Raw genomic sequence first — 19,423 nt, forward strand, 5'->3', positions numbered from 1 at the left:
TCTTAGCTGCAAATCTGTAACACTGAAAATTTCAATAAGAATCATTTTTAAAAATAAAAAAGAAATACACTTTCTCAAAGTGGTCCTAAAAAGTTAGAAGAAGATTTACCTCTGTCATCTCTAACCAAATTATGTTCTCTAGAATTTCTGCTTCAAACAAATGCCTTTGCCTTATATGTACATGTGTGCTACTCATTCTAATAGTCTTCTGTCTGTAGCATTCAGACTATATGTGAGTGTCTGTAGGATCACCTTTTGGAGAGATACATTTATTCAGCCACTAAGTTGTCCCCCTCTTCAGTGCTGATGGAAGACAGAGTAGGGGTGTGCGTGGTATCCGTTTCTTCCGTTTCATCCATTCTTTCGTTCCTGTTTCTGTGATAATATTTCATACCACAGAAATAGTGGTATTTTCATTCTGGGGGAGGAGTTCCCGTTTCAGGCTCCCACCCAAAACAAGAACCTCTCCCCCGAAACGAAAATAAGCTCGACATGAAAGCAAGTGGGAGTGGGTACCATTTCCTTGCCTGCGTTTTGGGCCCCATGGCAGTCCTCATACGATCTCAGAGAATTGCTATTTCCCTCTGAGTCCTTCCTGTTGGGCCATTTGGAGGAGAAGAATGCTGTCCGCCTTGCCTGCTGCCTGCCTCACCTCGCCCACCGCCGCATGTCTCCTCTGCAGACCGAGGGGAAAGCATCACAGGAGTAGTGGTATCTTAAGCCCTGTCTTTAAATTCAGTTCTCTTCTGCAGACTGGGGGGGGGGGGGGAGCATCACAGAACTAGTGGTATCTTAAGCTCTTCCTCTAAACTCAGTTCTCTTCTGCAGACTGAGGGTAAAGCATCCAAGGAGGAGTGGTATCTTAAGTAACTCTGGTGCTTTTAATCCAGGTCATAATGAAGGATATAATGACAAACCATGCAATTGCCAAAAATGATGGGGAGGGGAACCCCCCCCCCATTGCCGCCAGTTAAGAAGTGAAATAGTTGGGCTGCGTGTGTGTTGAGGAGCATCTATGACATTTGGCAGGAAGGAATGATGCCTTGCCCTGCCTCCCTCCTACTGCTGCTCCTGGAGAAGTTAGAGGTTGGGGCCCGGGGGGGGGGGGGGATGTTTTTAAGGAGATTTTATTTATAGAAAGAAAGAAAAATCCCTAAAAATTGGGAGATGACCCAAACATTATAAAACATGGTGGGCTAAGAGTGGTAGATGTGCCCTCCATGTGTGGTAATTTTCACTCCTCTAGCCCTAAAACTGAGGGAAAGGGGAGCTGCAAAAGCTTGCCCATAGTGGTCAATTGGTTAAAAATTTTCATTCCTTCGGATGCGGAATGAAAACACTCATTTAGAAAGGTGCCAGTTTTCAGAAGGCACTCGAAAACTAAAAGGGGGACCTTACAAATGAAACAAGCGATTCTATACAAATGCACAAGACTAACCCTGAGGATATGGATTCCTTCCTGACACTCTTATAATTTTAAATGCACAACATGTGGAATTTTTATTAAGGACAAAAACATTGCAGGCATATGTATACTGTATTTATTCAATTGTAAGATACCATCGATTGTAAGACTCACTCTAATTTCAGTGCCACCAGCAGCAACAAAAATACATAAGATACACCTGCTATTCCAAGATGCATCCTATTTTTCAAGATGTTTATATAGAAAAAATCGTGTCTTAGAATTGTAGAAACAGTAATTTTCAGAGACCTGATTTGCTCAGTCAGTTTTTCTGGTATAATATAAATTCATATGTGTGATGACCATCTGAAGAAATAAGCAAGAGAAACAGGTAAGTAGAATCTTCTCGTTTTGGTCTAACCATTGCTCCGTCTTCCCCTTAAGCTTTTCCTGTGTTTTTAAAGCATATATTTTAACATAGAGTAGCTAGTTTTTTGTGTGAAAAATAACTTTTAGGGTAATTTCTATCTCTCCCCCTCTTTTAGAATACGTGATGCATCACTGGCAAGAAGATTTTATGTTTGGATACCAGTTCCTGAATGGATGCAACCCTGTATTGATAAAAAAGTGTACAGAATTACCAAAGAAATTCCCAGTGACTACGGAAATGGTAGAATGCAGTTTGGAGAGGAATCTTACTTTGGAAGAGGAAATAAAGGTACCAAGGCAATTAGAACAGTAAGGAACAGCAAGTAGTCCAAGACCCCCGACCCAACTATAACATAGCAAATATCTGTATTCATTACATAATGAATCTACTTACTACCATATATTCAATTGTTACAATTACGACATTGGGGCAGGGAGAAAATTAAAGATTACTGTGGTAACATAACACAATTTTCCAACACTGTCCTAACTTTACAGTGGATATGATTTCTTTTCACCCAAATTCCATATCTGCCAGATATAAATTACCATAAATTCCATTTCAGAATCCTGAAAATCTTTAAAGTAGATCCACATAATAAAACATACGAATTAAGAGTATTTGTACACATTTATTTCCATAATTTGTGTTGCTTAACGTTTTGTGTAGAAGTCATGAGCCCCTGCCTATAATTCAAAATGGGGTTTTAATTTCATTACCCAAGCAAATAATATACAATCCAATGCATAAAATGCTAGTTCAATTACAAAGTTTACTAGCTAACCTTAGGTCTGTAGGCCTATAGTTACTTTCAGGGCTGATGCTGGGAAAATATGTGAAGAACCCCATTTAAGTGAAGAGCCGAGTTTATGTAGCTCATACTCCTTAAAGGTTTACAGGACACAAATATCCAACTATAGTTTTAAATTAGAATGTCTCCATGCCTATAGCAGAGATAAAGTCTTGGAAAACTGTACTAGACACTTCAAAATTTGCTAAAATGTTTTTGCTAGAATGTATTGTTGCCAGACTGAAGTTGAAATTCTACATACCGGGTTTCCTAGAAGCATAAAAGGGAGGCCAATATAATTCATTGGGAAATAATAGTTATACTTTAAAAGAAGAGAGGACTAAGTCTTTACTGCAAAAATTGGGGAAAGAGGAGAGGACTTTCTGGGGGTGACAAAATGTGAGATGGACCGGAGACATTCCTGAAGTGAAAAAGGGGGTGAGAGAAAAGCAAGAGGCCCTATTGTCCCCATAGACGAAAACCCTGACAGCACTATGTATTGCTAGTAACTAATATCTACACTCACCATGCTTTTTCAATATTTATTACACAATTTTGAAGGGAAATGAGTATTAAAAGAAGAGACAAGCTATGTCAACAATATTATCTTCACTGGCAGCAAAAGAAAACAAAAACTTGCATGTGTTCCCATGTTTTTCTATAGCAGGGGAACATTTTCATAGTGGATTATGAACTTCTGGATGGTGTTGAAGTCAATAAGACAGATCCCTGCACAATACAGTATTTGGCTGCTCCCATCTGCTTACTATATAGGAATTTAGAAAAGAAGATTGTTCCTATTGCAATTCAGGTAAGATCATGCATTATAATATTTTATGGATTACCTATTAAAATAATAAAAGATCTAGTAATATATAATGTAATCTTATTTATTAGAATAATACCTCTTTCACTGCAGAAAGAATAGTTAACTGTTTTATACTTTTCAGATAAGCCAAGAGCCAAAACCAGACAATCCTATTTTCCTCCCTTCTGATGCCAAGTATGACTGGTTATTGGCTAAGATCTGGGTTCGGTCTTCTGATTTCCACATACATCAGACGGTCACTCATCTCCTCAGGACTCACTTAGTTTCAGAAGTGTTTGCCGTGGCAATGTTTCGGCAGCTGCCTGCGGTCCATCCTCTTTTTAAGGTGGGTTATTTTTGTTGGGAAATTCCAGCATTCCCTCCTCTCTTGCTGCAAGAACAACAGTGGTTTAGCTAGAATAGGACCTCCAGTGATATTAATTGTCCTACTTTCTCAGTTTTATCTCTCTTCTGATTTTTCTCTGCTCTTACTCTCATTATCAGCCATGCTTGTTCCTCCATTGAAAAGGTGGTGCATTATGAATGAATCTTTTCATTGGTTAGTTAAGATGTAGACCCTATGCATATATAAATGCAATCTATTATGTACTAAACATTGAAGTTAGCAACATACAATGAATTGACTACTTGTTTGTTTTTTGAGTCAGCAAAGGAACTCAGGAAACCAACTCAGAGAAACGGAAGCACACTTTGCTACCTTGCTAAGTGAAGGCTAGTTACTAATAGTTGTCATACTTTCCCCTAAAAAGGCTAACACCCTAGGAAACACTAATTGCTAATAGTTTTGATGTTAGAATAATATACATATTAGATGTGGTTGTTTTACTTTTTGTGAGATCTATATTTTGTAAAAAAAAATACTGATTTCCTAGTAAAGTTATAGTTAATAAAATTAATGTTAAGTGTTGTAAACACGAGTGAGCACTTGTATATTTAATCTGGATGAGTCTAAAAGCATTCTGACATTAAATCACATGAAAATACTACTTTGTTATGAAATCAAGGTGCTTTACTACAGAGATTTCCAAACTTTTCATGTTAGTGACCCTTTTTTAGACATGCATAATTTTGCAACACAGTTATTCAGTATTACTGTACTAGCAAATCAGAGGTTAAATCAACCCCTTAGAAGAGATATGGACACAGACATAAATAACGAAATGTATAGGGACACAACACACCTCATGTGTGATTTATTACTTATTTCACATAGCCTCAGAGGTTTCTCATTACATTTGTGCAACATAGTTACACACTTTGTTGCCACACAATTTGGAAGACTGCTTTACTATTTGATGGGGGTTCTAAGCTGGGCCAGAGGTATAGTTAGTGAGGGAAGTGGGGGAGAAGAGTGGGATGAGTGTGGGGAGAGAAATATAACTAAAGAAAAATGTGGTAATGAGACAGAGAAAAAAATAAAGGGATATTGCAAGTCAAGAGGATGTTGTTTTTGCCATGTGTGCTGCTGCTAAATCCAGGTGGTAAAATAATGCAATGGCTATCTTGAAACAACTGATGTGGTTCTAAAATCCAGAATGAGGACAAATCCACTGTTGACCCATCTAAATAGTACTAGAGGATCCTAGGGAAAGCCAGTTTACAGCCCGTGCCTTTACTACCTTCCCCACTGGTCATAGCAAGTGGATCAGATTCCATATGCATGCACAAGAAACATGCCCATATTATTTCAGTCTGCTTTTTAGCCCTAGTTGTGAGACATCCAACACATTGAATCCTAATCCAACAACAGAGGTGTTATTGTCATCCAAGAGACAGATCAAAGAACTATTGTTTCCTGATTGAATCATTGTTGAATAGAGTTACAGTCTCCTTGCAAGCAGAGGTTTGCAGTTTGCATATATTCCTGTACCCTGCCCTGAGCACAGTTACTCAGTTTTGGCTGTGGTCAGTAATGTATTTGCATAGTTAGAGCTAGTACTGTATGTCAATTGCATCTATTCATGGAGATAAGAGATCTGGTCACAGTAACACGTTCACGATATTCTCTGTAAACTACTTTACATGGGAGTTCCAGAATGGAGCAAACAGGCGTTGCTTGAGCCAGTTATGGAAATTTGTTGCTCTTCATTAGTAGTTATGGAGCTCAGTTCAAAGTGCTGGCTATGAACTGTGTGACTTAGGATCAGGTTATTTTGAAGACCCGGTTCTCTTTGCCATTTTTGATGACAGTCTCAAATGTTGATGTAATTGATCCATTCAATTCTGATTCATCAGTCTGATTCTTCTGAAACGTTTTTATCTTCATTATCCTATAATGTATCATCTTCCGAGCTATCAAGAATTTTTGTGATGCAACATTTTTTTAATGAGTGCCACATCATGTATTCTGGGATCAGTTTCCAAGCTTTTTATACTTATACTGACAATTTTGATGCCAGTACTCTCTTAATCTTTTTGTAAGGTTTCGGTAGAATATTGTTTTCAGTAGAAAAATCGTTTTATCAAGTAATCCTTGAATGGTTTGGTAACTGAAATATCAAGCAGCTCCAGTTTCGTAGTTATGCCACTAGGAATCACAATCAAGTTTTTGACCTGGTCAGACATAGGTTATGAAGATTTCCATGATATCTATCCCATACGACACTTAACCAATCTTCCATTGATTTTTCTGTGCATGTACAATGACATTTTGGGGGGGGGGGGGGGGCTCATTTTTTTCTTATTTAAATATGAAAATTTAAATTGCCTTTAAATATGGAGGCAACTTTCAACCATCAGCGGTGATGTATAGTATCACAGTGATATATGGTGTTAAGCAGCAGTACTTTCAATGGTATTTGAAACCTTCATCCATGGTGCACTTTTGGGTTGTTTGGATGATTTGGTACTGGGGACATTGTTTTGCAGTGGTTGTCTTTCTTAACTGAACATTCCTAGAGAATGGTGCTAGGGGAAGGTTATTCAACCTCTTGGCCATAGGGCTCCATAGAGGTCAATACTGTCCCCTGTGCTTTTCAATACAGTACCTACATGTGGTTACTAGGAGAGATCACCCAGAGCTTTGAGGTTGGGTGTCATCAGTATGCTGATGATACCCAGCTCTGTTTATCCTTTTCAAGCAATGCCAAGGAGGCAGTGGATATGTCTGGATATAGGTGAAAAGGCAGGTTTCATCCTGACAAGAGAGAAGTACCACTGGTCAGTAGAAAAATCAACTGAGATTGGAATCTTAGCCAATTCTAAATGGGGTTACTTTGCCACTGAAAGATTAGGTTGGTAGTTTTGGGGCATTCTTGGATCTGGTGTTCATTTTTGAGACTATAGGTAGAAGGCTGATCCTGCAAAACTTTACTGCTTTCCAGTTTACCTTTGAGCTCAATTCAAGGTGCTAGAGTTGACATACAAAGCTAGGGACCCTTTGTAGCACCCTTCCACACAGCCCTATATCCCAGAATATCAAGGCAGAAAATCCCACAATATCTGCTTTGAACTGGGTTATCTGAGTCCACACTGCATATATTCCACTTCAAAGCAGATAATTTGGGCTTTTCTGCCTTGATATTCTGGGATATAGAGCTGTGTGGAAGAGCGCTACGATATATGAAAAACTTCCACATCCCACATGAGCATGATAGAAATTAAAGATCTTCAAATAATTCCTGTTGTGTATCCCAACACCTTGTGAAGTTAGATTGATGGGCACACAGAATATTTAGTATTTGAAGTACTGTTCTAAAACTGAACCCTGGAATTGTTTTTTTGACTGCTTTTAGAAGTTTTTAAAGGGTGTCTTATGGATTGTTGATCAGGATGATGGTGATCTGGGAGTAGGGCTTTTTTTGTTCATCACCTCAGAAGCGCTTGTGGGCTGCAAAGGGGACAATGTAGAAATACATAAAATGAATCAGTGAATGAATTCATGAATTTTGGAAAACCATGTGTATGGTAAATTGATTTTTAATATTAGGAACAGCTCTTTTCTCATAATGTGAGTTTGATATTTTGGCACTGTATGTCATATTGACTCACACACAAAGTGTTTGATGCAATGAAGAAATACATTCTGATTTTGTCCTTGTATTCTATAAAAGTAGTTTATTTAAATCCATGGACTTGTTTGAAGTTCTGTATTTCATTGTTTGAAAGTCATTTGTTTTGATAACTAATCCCATTATATTAAAAAAAACCCCTCTGAAAATATTTTATTCTGAACTGCTTTCTCTTCTGGCTTACAGCTTCTCATACCTCATGTGCGGTTTACAATAGCCATCAATACCAAAGCCCGTGAGCAGCTTATTTGTGAATATGGTCTTTTTGATAAGGTGAGGAAGTTTTGCTCTCTTCTTTCTGAAAGCCCAACAAAGCACTACAAAGAAGTGTGTTCTAACAAAAGCAGCACTTCCCCCAATAAAAAACAACAAAACCACTAAAATTAAACAAACAGGGCAAGACAATAATTAATCCAAGAAGTATAACTAAAACAGAAGCTGTTGATTTATCAGTCAGTAAGGATTATATTAAACTTTCCTTAGAAAGAAGTTCTATAATATACTGTTGTTAGAGAAAATACATTGTTCCTCCTGGAGTTTAATCAGACCTCTCAATGAAATGAAATAAAATCCCCAACTTCCTGAGATCTCTGAAGTAATATTGAACTGTAAATTAATTTCTGTAGGGAAGAAAAATAATATTCCAGGAACTAATTCTTTGAGAAGGAGCAAAATCATCAAATGTAGCTTCCCTAACCCTAAAGGAAAACTCAGAAAAACTCCTAAAATGTTACCCAAAGACAGCAAACATTTAGGATAATCTGTAAGGCCATACTCTCTTGAGTGAATAACTATCTATGTGCTTAAGGCAGTCTCATGCATTCTTTTTGGAACTTGCTGTCTGGATATCATGTTTAGGATTGCAGCCTCAGCCATAAAGACAAGGCAGAGAGTGCCTTTAATGAAATTCAGTACCATTCTCCGCAACATTTCAGTAAAAAAAAAAAAGGCACATTAGAAGCTTAATTTCTTTTTGGGGAGAATCATTGGTTTTTATTTTTTTGGATCTACTTGAACATGAAATTATCTTTGATTAATGCCCTGTGACACTTTTTTTTGGGTGCCAAAGGCAAATGCCACTGGAGGAGGCGGTCATGTTGAAATGGTTCAGCGAGCAATAAATTACCTCACCTACAGCTCCCTCTGCTTTCCCGAAGAAATCAAGGCACGACATATGGAAAGTTATGAAGACATTCCATACTACTACTATCGAGATGATGGTCTCAAAGTGTGGGATGCAATAAAGAGGTATGGAAGTTCTTCCTGAAATAAATTATGTTAATTTATATAGAGACTCTGGAGAGCAATAACAAACTGAATGAATTTTTGGAATGTTATGTTTTCAAAAGCCTTTTTATTGAAATGAAAACAGAACCTGTAAATCTGGATATAACTATCATTTTAACACAAGAGTGAAGTGTCCTCTTGACCAATGTGTACTAATGAAACATACAATGAATGAATTCCTATCACTTAAGTACAATCACTTAAGTTCCTTAGGGGTTCACAAACTGTCAGCTGCTGCGCGGTGGCACATTTCAACAAATTATGCAAAAAGGATAATAATATGGCCCAGATACAGTACGTATTAATGGCATGGAGTGGAATAAATGTTCATACACCACATTGATAACTGTGAAGAAGAATTGTTAGCACCTTGAGAAGATTGTAGGGAAGCAACTTTCTTATATGAATCATTTTGTTGATTGTCGTACAAAGGTTTTGTTTAGAAGAGGCTCACCATAGCTTTACTCAGAAGAATGATATTGCCTGCTAAAGTAAAAATACTAGGTTTTGAAACTTAATTTCACCTTCCAGATTTTGTATTGCTTTATAATATAGAGCAGCCTAATGAAGAAATGCCAATTTATCTCTTAATTGAGAGATCTCTTAATTGTTTGTTTGATTTATTTATATCCCACTTTTTTTCCAGTATGGGGCCCTAGGAGTAGGAAACCTGGGATGAAAGTGTGTACACAGTATATTGCTGCTGATGGCTGATGATAGCAACATTTGCAACTAATTTATTGTTAAATTTCCTCCAAGGCCTGCAAAGCATGATGCAAAGCCATATAAAGCTGCTGTTCCTCTTTTCTGATTCTTACAGGGCAACTTCCCATTTTTGTTGCAATTGCAGCTAACACAATTATGCTGATGTTGCACCAGTGCTTCCTATATCAAGATCACAAAGTGAAGACTGGAGACTCATTTTGAAAGCTAAAGACTTAATTAATTGCCCTTAAAACCATTCCTCAGAATGAGCTTTGGCTTAATTGTATTTAAATCTATATTGGATTGTTTTCACCGGTAGTTTCTTTTTGTCTAGATTGGGTCTGGCTGCATATTTCTGGATATGCATAATTTATGGTACCCATAGAAATATAAGAATAATATCAACACAAAGTTGCTCTTTCTACTTGCTGTGAGAAACAACTGGGTGTTTGCTGTGATAAGCTGTGTTTTCTAATATTTTTGGTGACATTGAGCATGTTTTTGCATACTTTCAAAGAGTTATGCCCCCAAAGGTATATTTATATAAATGTCAAGATTAATATTTGAATCTGTGATAAGCTGTCATTCCTTGATGGATTCATATCATGTTTACTGTGTATTGGTAAAGACCTGCCATTTAAATCTATCAGCAATGCCAAGGATTCACTAAAGACTTTGGAAATACAAGCATTTGAAGCCACAGATTTTTTACTCTCCCTCTGCCCTCGGAATTGATATTTGTGAAGGCTTTGGCTTTTACTGGCAGGAAAGAAATTGGCACCCAGAGCACCAACATCTCATTGAGCATTTTGAAAATTTGGAAGGTGTTGTGATCACTTTGTCCATGTGAAGACGCGCCCCCCCCTCTCTCTCTCTCACACACACACATACACATCCACCCAAACAAACACAGTCAATAGGGCAAGTCATCTAGGGGGAAAAATTGCTAACTTTGCTTGCTGTTATCTACAGCTTTGTGACAGATGTTATTAACATCTATTATAAGAGTGATGAGATGGTGTGTGAAGATGTGGAGCTCCAGGCCTTCGTGAAGGACATTTATGTCTATGGGATGAGAGGCAATAAGTCTTCAGGTAAGACTCAGTTAGCTCCCCTGTCCTGTAGTGCTGCCCAGTGCACAAAGTTGGTGTTGGTGGGTTGGTTGGGATGAGGGCTTAGTCTCCATGTAAGTCGCCCCGAGTCCCTTCGGGGAGATGGAAGCGGTTTATAAAAAAAAGTTGTTGTTGTTGTTGTTAAAGTGGGTCAGCTGGTATTCTTTTCCCAAAAGGAAAGGAATTGTGAGAGAACACTGATATATCTGCAATGCTGTATCAGAGATTTAAGAATTCAGTTAAACATTGATAACAAAGGGATAGGACTGTCCTATGCTAAAGTATATTAACAAAAACAATGAACAAACATTATTTCCTTCAGAAAGAAAATAAGAATTGAAGTGAATTAATATTAATATTAATTAACATTTAAGAGTGCACCATATACGCATTCTGAAACTACATCAAAAGAGGTATGAAATTTCCAATAATCAAAGAACAACTCTTGGTCTCTAAAAATTTAGTTATTAACTGTTCTCAAGTCAATTTGGACTTAAGGTGAACCCATGAATGCTTTCATGTCATTTGTCCAAGTCTTGCAGACTTAGGGCTGTGGCTTCCTTGACCTTATCTGAATCTAAGTATATTACTTGTCACATTCAGCTGTATCATACTGGGAAATATTTAGTATTCTAAAGATGATAATAATGTTCTATATTTTAATTCATCTAATTTATAATCCTTGCTATTATTGTTACAATACTTTAATTTTGGATCTAGGATATCTGTCACAGTCACTGTTGAGCTTTATTACAAGGTGCTTCAAAATGATTGACCCAATTTCAAAGCAGTACATTTCACAATGGCCACATGTTACTATTACACAAAAAGGTTACAAACTGTTTAATGTGTTACCAAGTTATTGAGTTTTACTAACCATTTTGAGCCAGAAGAAAATCTAAAAAAAAAATAACTCCACAAATAGAGAATATTTCATTGGGGCTTATGTTGCAGGGTTTCCATCTTGTGAATGACTGGGACTACTGGCTCTTTGTGCGCTGGGAGAGGCATCTAGCAGTAATCATGTGAAAGTATGTGTGACCCTTTCAAGGAGCAAGCATTTCATTCATGGGCGGATTGTGATTGCAGAGATCTAGCAATTTCAAATCTAGTCCATCTTTTTGACTCACCCAATAATATAGTATGCTTCAAAAACACGGGCCCAATTTGGAAAATGAAAAAAAAAATAGAGTGGGAAAGGATGGGGCAAAAGCCTGCTTCGGTTTGGAAAGATGGATGCTTTTGAATCTTTAAAAGTGAAATGTGAATTTCTGCTCCTAAAAGCCTCCAAAGGAGATAGTTTGCCTGCCCCCACCCCCACCCCAGGAAACAGGTTATATTTTTCCCCTTCCTATTATATTTCCAAACTTTCATTATTCTCTTATCTTGTTGTTTTCATCATAAGATGATGAGTGGAGGAGGGAGATAAAATATTTGAATTTGCTGAGAGCAATTTTGGATCTTTTTTTCCAGTGTTTAAAATTATTGATTTAGATCTTTCCTCTATCTTTCAGGATTTCCTAAGACGATCAAGACACGTGAGAAGCTGTCAGAATATCTTACTGTAGTGATATTCACAACATCAGCACAACATGCAGCTGTAAATTTTGGGCAGGTCTGTCTTATCTTGACGTAATCATACTTCTGAGCTGTGGCATGTGGCAAAGGAATATCGGAAATGGAAAAGTGAAGGATTGTTGGTTATAAGAAATCACAGAAAAGATGGATCAGAGAAATTTGTTTTCAGAAAGGAAATAAGAATTGAAGTCAATTAATATTAATATTAAGTTCTTTTAATTTATTGGGGTGATTTTGATGGGACTAAAATTTGTTTGAAGACTTTAGTCTCACTTTCTTTAGGCACAGCACAATAGGTGGCAAAAGGTAGAAAACTAAAACAGGATATACTGTACAGCTAAAGGATGGGATGGACTTGGTAATTAGCATTAACCAGAAGCTTACTCATTCCAGTAGAGATCCATTGTTGTTTGGGTTCACAGTGCTCTCCGGATGTAGGTGAATTACATCTCCCCTAAATCTCTGTCAATTCCTACCAGTATTTTTTGTTTCTCATGGGGGTTTTGTGTGGGAAGTTTGGCACAATTCTATTGTTGGTGGGGTTCAAGGGGATCTTTGATTGTAGGTGAACTATAAATCCCAGCAACTATAACTCCCAAATGTCAAGGTCTTTTTTTCACAAAGTCCACCAGTATTCACATTTGGGCATATTGAGTATTTGTGCCAGGTTTGGTCCAGATCTGTCATTGTTTGAATCAACAGTGATCTCTGGATATAGATGAACTACAACTCCAAAACTCAATGCCCACCAAACCCTTCCAATATTTTTCTGTTGGTAATGGGAGTTCTGTGTGCCATGTTTGGTTCAATTCCATTGTTGGTGGGGTTCAGAATGCTCTTTGATTGTAGGTGAACTATAATTCCCAGCAACTACAACTCCGAAATGACAAAATCAATCCACCACAACCCCACCAGTATTCAAATTTTTGTGTATCTGGTATTTGTGCCAAATTTGGTCCAGTGAATGAAAATACATCCTGTATATCGGATATTTACATTATGATTAATAAAAGTAGCAAAATTACAGTTATGAAGTAGCAACAAAAATAATTTTATGGTTCGGGGTCACCACAACATGAGGGTTTGCTGCATTAGAACCACTGCAGTAGATGTTATTGGCCTTTTTATAGGCATTATTTTGGGGTATGTAGACAGGCACAAATATCCATTAAAATAACCAGAAATCTATGTAGAAATGAAAATAAGTAGAATATTCTAACATTAAAAGTCCTAGTTTCTAGTTCAACTCAAAAAGTTTAGTTAATTTCAATCTCACCGCATCTGAGAATGCACCAGGACCATTTAGATCAGTGGTTCTCAACCTGGGGTCCTCAGATGTTTTTGGCCTGTAACTCCAGAAATCCTAACAGCTGGTAAACTGGCTGGGATTTCTGGGAGTGGTAGGCCAAAACACCTGGAGAAGCACTGATTATGAATGTGAGGAGAAAGAATTGATGGATGTCCTATTCCAGGTTCTAAGGTAGACAAACATAATTCACTATTAAAATCTGAACTTCAAGAAGACTTGCCAACAACCTTGGAACTTCTGGATGAAAAGCACCCAACTCTAATAGCAAAGATCAACAAACAAATGAGGCCATTCAGCCTGACACTAACATTCAAGGACACCAAATAACAAATACTAATAATCAAAACAAGCTTGAAGAATTTAAAAATTACATATTAGTATATATTACATATTAAAATATTAAGATCAGAGGGATTCCAGAAGATGAAAGAGACCTGCCCATTTTGATCTAGTGTGACTCCAAAGCTACAACTAACAGAAACAGAGGTAGAGGGAATCCATGGGTTTTCAGTTTTAAATACATATCTATGTTTTTTTCGTGTCAGGAGCAACCGGAGTTGCTTCTGGAGTGAGAGAATTGGCCGTCTGCAAGGACGTTGCCCAGGGGACGCCCAGATGTTTTGATGTTTTTACCATCCTTGTGGGAGGCTTCTCTCATGTCCCCGCATGGAGCTGGAGCTGATAGAGGGAGCTCATCTGCGCTCTCCCCAGGTGGGATTCGAACCTGGCAGCCTTCAGGTCAGCAACCCAACCTTCAAGTCACAAGGCTTTTATCCCCTAGGCCATCGGAGGCTCCAATACATATCTATCAAATTAACTAGCTATTCAAAAATGCAAAGTTTGGATAACAGCCCATACTGGAGTTTAACGATGAAAAATGTCTGTTTCCCAAGGTCTAGTGAAATAAATGTATGCTAGCTAAGATAAAATATTGTGACTCAGATCAATCGTCTTGGCTCTGAGAGAGGCAGAAAGACAATACACGAGGGGCTTCCCCATTAGAGCTAATGATCCACCAAAATGTGGAGGTTTTTACAGCTACTGTAGAATGTGAAGGAACTGATTTACATGTACCACTTGAACTACAGAAACCCTGGGAGGAAAATGTATCTGGAGAACAGAAAATATGGTGTAATGCTGCCAGCTGGAAGAGTAATGCCGATAAAATGAATTATACCTTCACCATTATTAGCAGCATGTTTATAACTAATTCTTAATTCGGCCTCCTTCATTTATTAAACGTTAGATAAAACAACAGATATGTCTTACGCAGCTCTTTATAATATTAGCACAGCATTGCCCCTGCAGTACTGGATGTGGGCATTTGTACAATGCAATAGCCATTTTTGTACTCCCAAGTGATGTGTAAAGTTCTGTTTTTAGAAAAATAAATGTATATATTTATTAAAGAAATACCAATAATATGCATAAGCACCTTTTAGAATCCTCTGTATAGGTAAAGGTTTCCCCTTGACATTAAATCTAATTGTGTCCGACTCTGGGGGTTGGTGCTCATCTCCATTTCTAAGTCAAAGAACCGGCGTTGTGTGTAGACACCTCCAAGGTCATGTGGCTGGCATGACTGCATGGAGCACTGTTACCTTCCCGCCAGAGTGGTACCTATTGACCTACTCACATTTGCATGTTTTCCAACTGCTAGGTTGGCAGAATCTGGGGTCATCCCTCTCCCTGGATTTGAACCACCAACCTTTCATTCAATAAGTTTAGCAGCTCGGTGGTTTAATCTGCTGCGCCACCAGGGGATCTGTATACATTCCTCTATATTCCAGTTTGTTTCTTTCTAACTATCCTCTCCTTATTGTGTTACTTACAGATGCAGAATTATCATTCTGTTGCTACTTTTATTTCCTAGTTTGTAATGGGATTCGTTTTTACTCTCCTGGTTTCTTTTCAGTATGACTGGTGTTCCTGGATCCCCAATGCTCCTCCAACAATGCGCTGTCCACCACCTACAGAAAAGGGGAGTGTTACCATAGAGTATATCATCGAGAGTTTACCAGACCGGGGTCGCTCTTGCTGGCATCTTGGTGCTGTTTGGGCCTTGAGTCAATTTCAGGAAAATGAAGTAAGTGAGAAACTGCAGCAAAGTGCATCCTGGGGTCTCCACACACCCCACCTGCAGTAAGTAGGAGTGTGCTTGAGTGATTAGATGCCGCCAGTAAGAGAGTGGACATCCTGAAAGTGGTCCTAAATCCCTCCTTTGCAGCTCCCATCCAGGGAGTATAAAACAGCAACATTAGTTATTCATTTTACAACATTTGAAAGGCAGAATCTGTAAGCATTCCCAACACTAGTGTTATTTTTACCTAACTCTTGAAAATCACTATACAGGCAGTCCCCCAGTTACAAACATCCGATTTACAAATGACTCATAGTTAACAACTGGGATAGTGGATTGTCTTATTTGCTCACAGAGAGGGAAGGTTTCATTAACTAAGCAGTGGCTTAGTTAACCATCTCTTAGATCTTTTCCAATCAATATCTTTTATGTTGACTTTCTCACTAGGTGTTTCTGGGGATGTATCCGGATGAACACTTTATAGAGAAGCCAGTGAAAGATGCCATGAAGAAATTCCGGAAGAATCTTGATGACATTACCAGCGACATCACTGAGCGGAACAGGAACAAAAAACTCCCGTACTACTACCTTTCCCCAGATCAGATTCCTAATAGTGTCGCAGTCTGATGTTAAGACCTGCAAAGACAGAAAGTGTCAGTGAGCTGGCATAACATTCTATAAATGACAAATTATCTCAAAGTAGATTAGCTGGATTTAGAGCAACTTTTAGCTTAATCTGTACCGAGTCATATAACAGCCTTAGTTTCCATTAGATACACATCTGCTAATGTAACTAGTTCCTACTGCTGTACTGTTAAATGAAAACCTAACACAGTTCAGTTCTAACACAAAGGCAGGATCAGCTGTGGCCTTCTAGATGTTGCTGGACGTCAGCTTCCATAATCCCTCCTCAGTTGCTAAAATTGCTAAGGCTGACGTAGGTTGCAGGCCAACATTTGGGCTCTTCTTTATTTCTTTGTACCTTAAAAATGTGTTTTGTAATTAACGGTGCTCCATGCAGTCATGCCAGCCACATGACCTTGGAGGTGTCTACGGACAACGCCGGCTCTTCGGCTTAGAAATGGAGATGAGCACCAACCCCCAGAGTCAGACATGACTGGACTTAACGTCAGGGGAAACCTTTAGCTTTTTTAATTAGGAAGAATGTTCCCTGAACTGCTTTTTCTCGCATACTTCTTTTGGAAGGATATTTAAAACAGGAGTAATTAATATCAAGAGAAATGTAATACTCTCAGATTGTTTATGATTATGATTGTTGCAGGGAATGTGTGCAAACTTTCAGCACACTTTAAAATTATCCAGAACATATTTAGTAGCCACGGAATGGACATACAACAATGTTTTTGTAAAAGGAGAAGTGGCAGAGTTTGACAAGTTTGCTTCCTCCCCAAGTTCTTCCTCCTCTCTTCCCCCAGATATTAAAAATAGACTAATAAAAATAGACTAATGGGCCACACTTTGGCTTAAATGTGCAGAAAGGGCTTCAAACAGCAATGTCCCCTTAGATTAGGATTTGTAAACCCTTAGATACTCTTGAAATTCAGTGTTATTTCAGTGAGCAGGTGCAATTACACTAAGTGAAAATGTGCCAAACCAATGTAGCTTTGAACATTCACTTACTCAGAGGCAAAAGCAATTCAAACTCTACTTTTTGGTGAGAGAAAGTGGAGGTTTTAATCAACCCTGACATAAATAATGGCTAAGAGCTAACAGCAGCACTAGAACCAAGTACCTTAAAGTAGTGTCACAAAGTCTGCTGATGAATTTGTCAATTTCACCCCTGAATTTTCTGTTTGCCTTAAAGGGTCTCTCCCTTTGCAGTGTGGGGACAGACAACCTCCCCCCCCCCCCCCACACACACACACCCAATCTACCCAGGTTGCCCGCTAACAATATGTGTAGAGAGGGACTGGAGGAAATTGAAAGAGACCTACACAATTCTTTATGATTACACTATGTAATACAATTTTTGTTCCTGGGCTATATATATCATTTCCTAACTGGCTCTATCATAAAAACATAGAAAAAGATTACTTAAACTACAGACTTTGTTTTTGTGGGACATCCTGCAGCATATTTTGCTCTATTTTTTCAATAAATATCTCATCAAGTCTCAACCAATTCAAGATACCCTGTTTCCCCAAAAATAAGACAGGGTCATGATATTTGTAGTATCCTATTGGGACACTAGGACTGGGATCCAGCACAAGATCAACCACACTATTATGGTGGTAGACATTTTTATTAAGCTTTTAAAGACAATGTTTTATTTGTATATGAAATTTATAGAATAACGTGTCTTTTTAAGGACACTCTACATACTTTCCATATTTAATTTTCTATCTTTGTCTTCATGTGAATTTTATTTCTAATATTCCAACCATGTTTTTACTCAATATTAAATATATTCAGGTGATAACAGTTCAGGATGCTACAACTGCAGATTTTTAAAAATTTCAATGAAGAGCTTGCAAAGGAAATAGAAAGGTTATTTCTTAACAAGACTTATTGCAAATTTAGGAAAAGGCTGAGTTAATGCACTCTGAAAAGGTTCAAATAATCTGCTAGAAATCCACCAGTTTTTAGTTGTGCCTGTCACATTTTTTCTCTGGCTACTGCTGGCAAACCAGTATTAGACATCAACAGGACTTTTGCCAGGATGAATAGTGTGTGCATTTGAAAAGGGGGGAAAACAGACTTGGAGTGCAATAGGAAAGCAGAATATATGTACATGAAGAATTGGATACAGTGATCTGTTATTCTAACTATACTGCATAGACAAAAGAAGCATAAAAAAATGATAGTATTTAATAAATGTACTGCTAACATAAAAATAGGCTCGTTTGTTCTTTTCCAACTCTTTTGCTTTTTCTTGGACAATTTACCTGTTAGAAACCACTTTCTTTTTTAAAGATAATTTACTACAAGTCAACCAGCATCCTGTTCAGTCATACTCAGTGTAAGAATTAAAAAGGACTCAAACATATTGACTTCTCGGGCAACATTTTCCTCTGTCCGAGAATCATAATTTCAAATCTATTCTTGCTGAAGTTAAAATAAGCAATTAACTATTTTGACAATTTTCAATTCTGTCATATTTAGCAGATTACATTTCTATGAAGTCATTTTCTTTTGAAATCATATTTAGTGTATTTCTTTAATTGTAACACACACACACACACACACCCTATATAAACATCTAAAAAGGGTTTGTGTCTTAGAATTGCAGGTGTATCATACATATTTTTTTCTTGGTGTTGATGGTACTGAAATTAGGGTGAGTCTTACAATCAATGGCATCTTACAATTGAGGAAATGTAGTAATTGAGTATCTTTGTGACACCTAGATCTTAGAAGTCATTATGTCAGTGGTTGTTTTATACTTCAAGGAAGATAAAGGATGTTTAGATTCCCTTCAGAATTTTCTCTAAAATTGGCAGTAAGTTTGACTGGTGTGAACTAAATATAAATGTAATTATTTTATTGAAGTACAAAAGACATACGAACAGCAATCGATCAAGCTGTACATCAGTAAAGTAATCAGTCTGTAAATCCCTCAAAGATGATCTAGCATAGTTGGAATAAAGATATGAAACATCTAGGTTCCATCGCTGTAATGTGCTCTTCTCTGAGATGCCTTGATGACAGTTCAGAAGGCATAGGTGCACCATAGTTTAGGTAAGTGCAACTCAAAGTGAGAGGACATGGACTCAAGACAATATCACATGAGCATTTTAAAGTGGGTGCTCCCACTTCGTTATTGTATGGCTGCCTGCTGCAGAAATGTAGTTTAGAGAGGCCGAGGACTTCTCTAGCTGAGAATTCTAAAGGCTTTGCCCTAAACTACATTTCCCAGAATCCTGCAGG

At 37.8% G+C, this 19,423-nt stretch overlaps 1 protein-coding gene across 2 annotated transcripts in view; it reads left to right on the plus strand.

Annotated features, from left to right (window-relative positions):
• The window catches only part of alox5 (arachidonate 5-lipoxygenase), a 39,439-nt gene extending 21,049 nt beyond the window's left edge, over positions 1–18,390 (plus strand). The window contains exons 6-14 of one of the 2 annotated variants that reach the window (XM_003219880.4): positions 1,951–2,123; positions 3,290–3,436; positions 3,576–3,779; positions 7,651–7,737; positions 8,534–8,712; positions 10,429–10,550; positions 12,083–12,183; positions 15,371–15,541; positions 15,983–18,390. In XM_003219880.4, the coding sequence (XP_003219928.1) occupies positions 1,951–2,123; positions 3,290–3,436; positions 3,576–3,779; positions 7,651–7,737; positions 8,534–8,712; positions 10,429–10,550; positions 12,083–12,183; positions 15,371–15,541; positions 15,983–16,162 (1,364 nt within the window). In that variant the 3' untranslated portion in view covers positions 16,163–18,390. Of the gene's footprint in view, positions 1–1,950; positions 2,124–3,289; positions 3,437–3,575; positions 3,780–7,650; positions 7,738–8,533; positions 8,713–10,428; positions 10,551–12,082; positions 12,184–15,370; positions 15,598–15,982 lie in introns of both variants that reach the window. The other variant, XM_008108979.3, reaches the window with a different exon arrangement.
• Positions 18,391–19,423: the final 1,033 nt, after the last annotated feature.

This window comes from Anolis carolinensis, chromosome 4 (genome assembly GCF_035594765.1).
Source record: "Anolis carolinensis isolate JA03-04 chromosome 4, rAnoCar3.1.pri, whole genome shotgun sequence".
NCBI classification, from domain to species: Eukaryota; Metazoa; Chordata; class Lepidosauria; order Squamata; family Dactyloidae; genus Anolis; species Anolis carolinensis.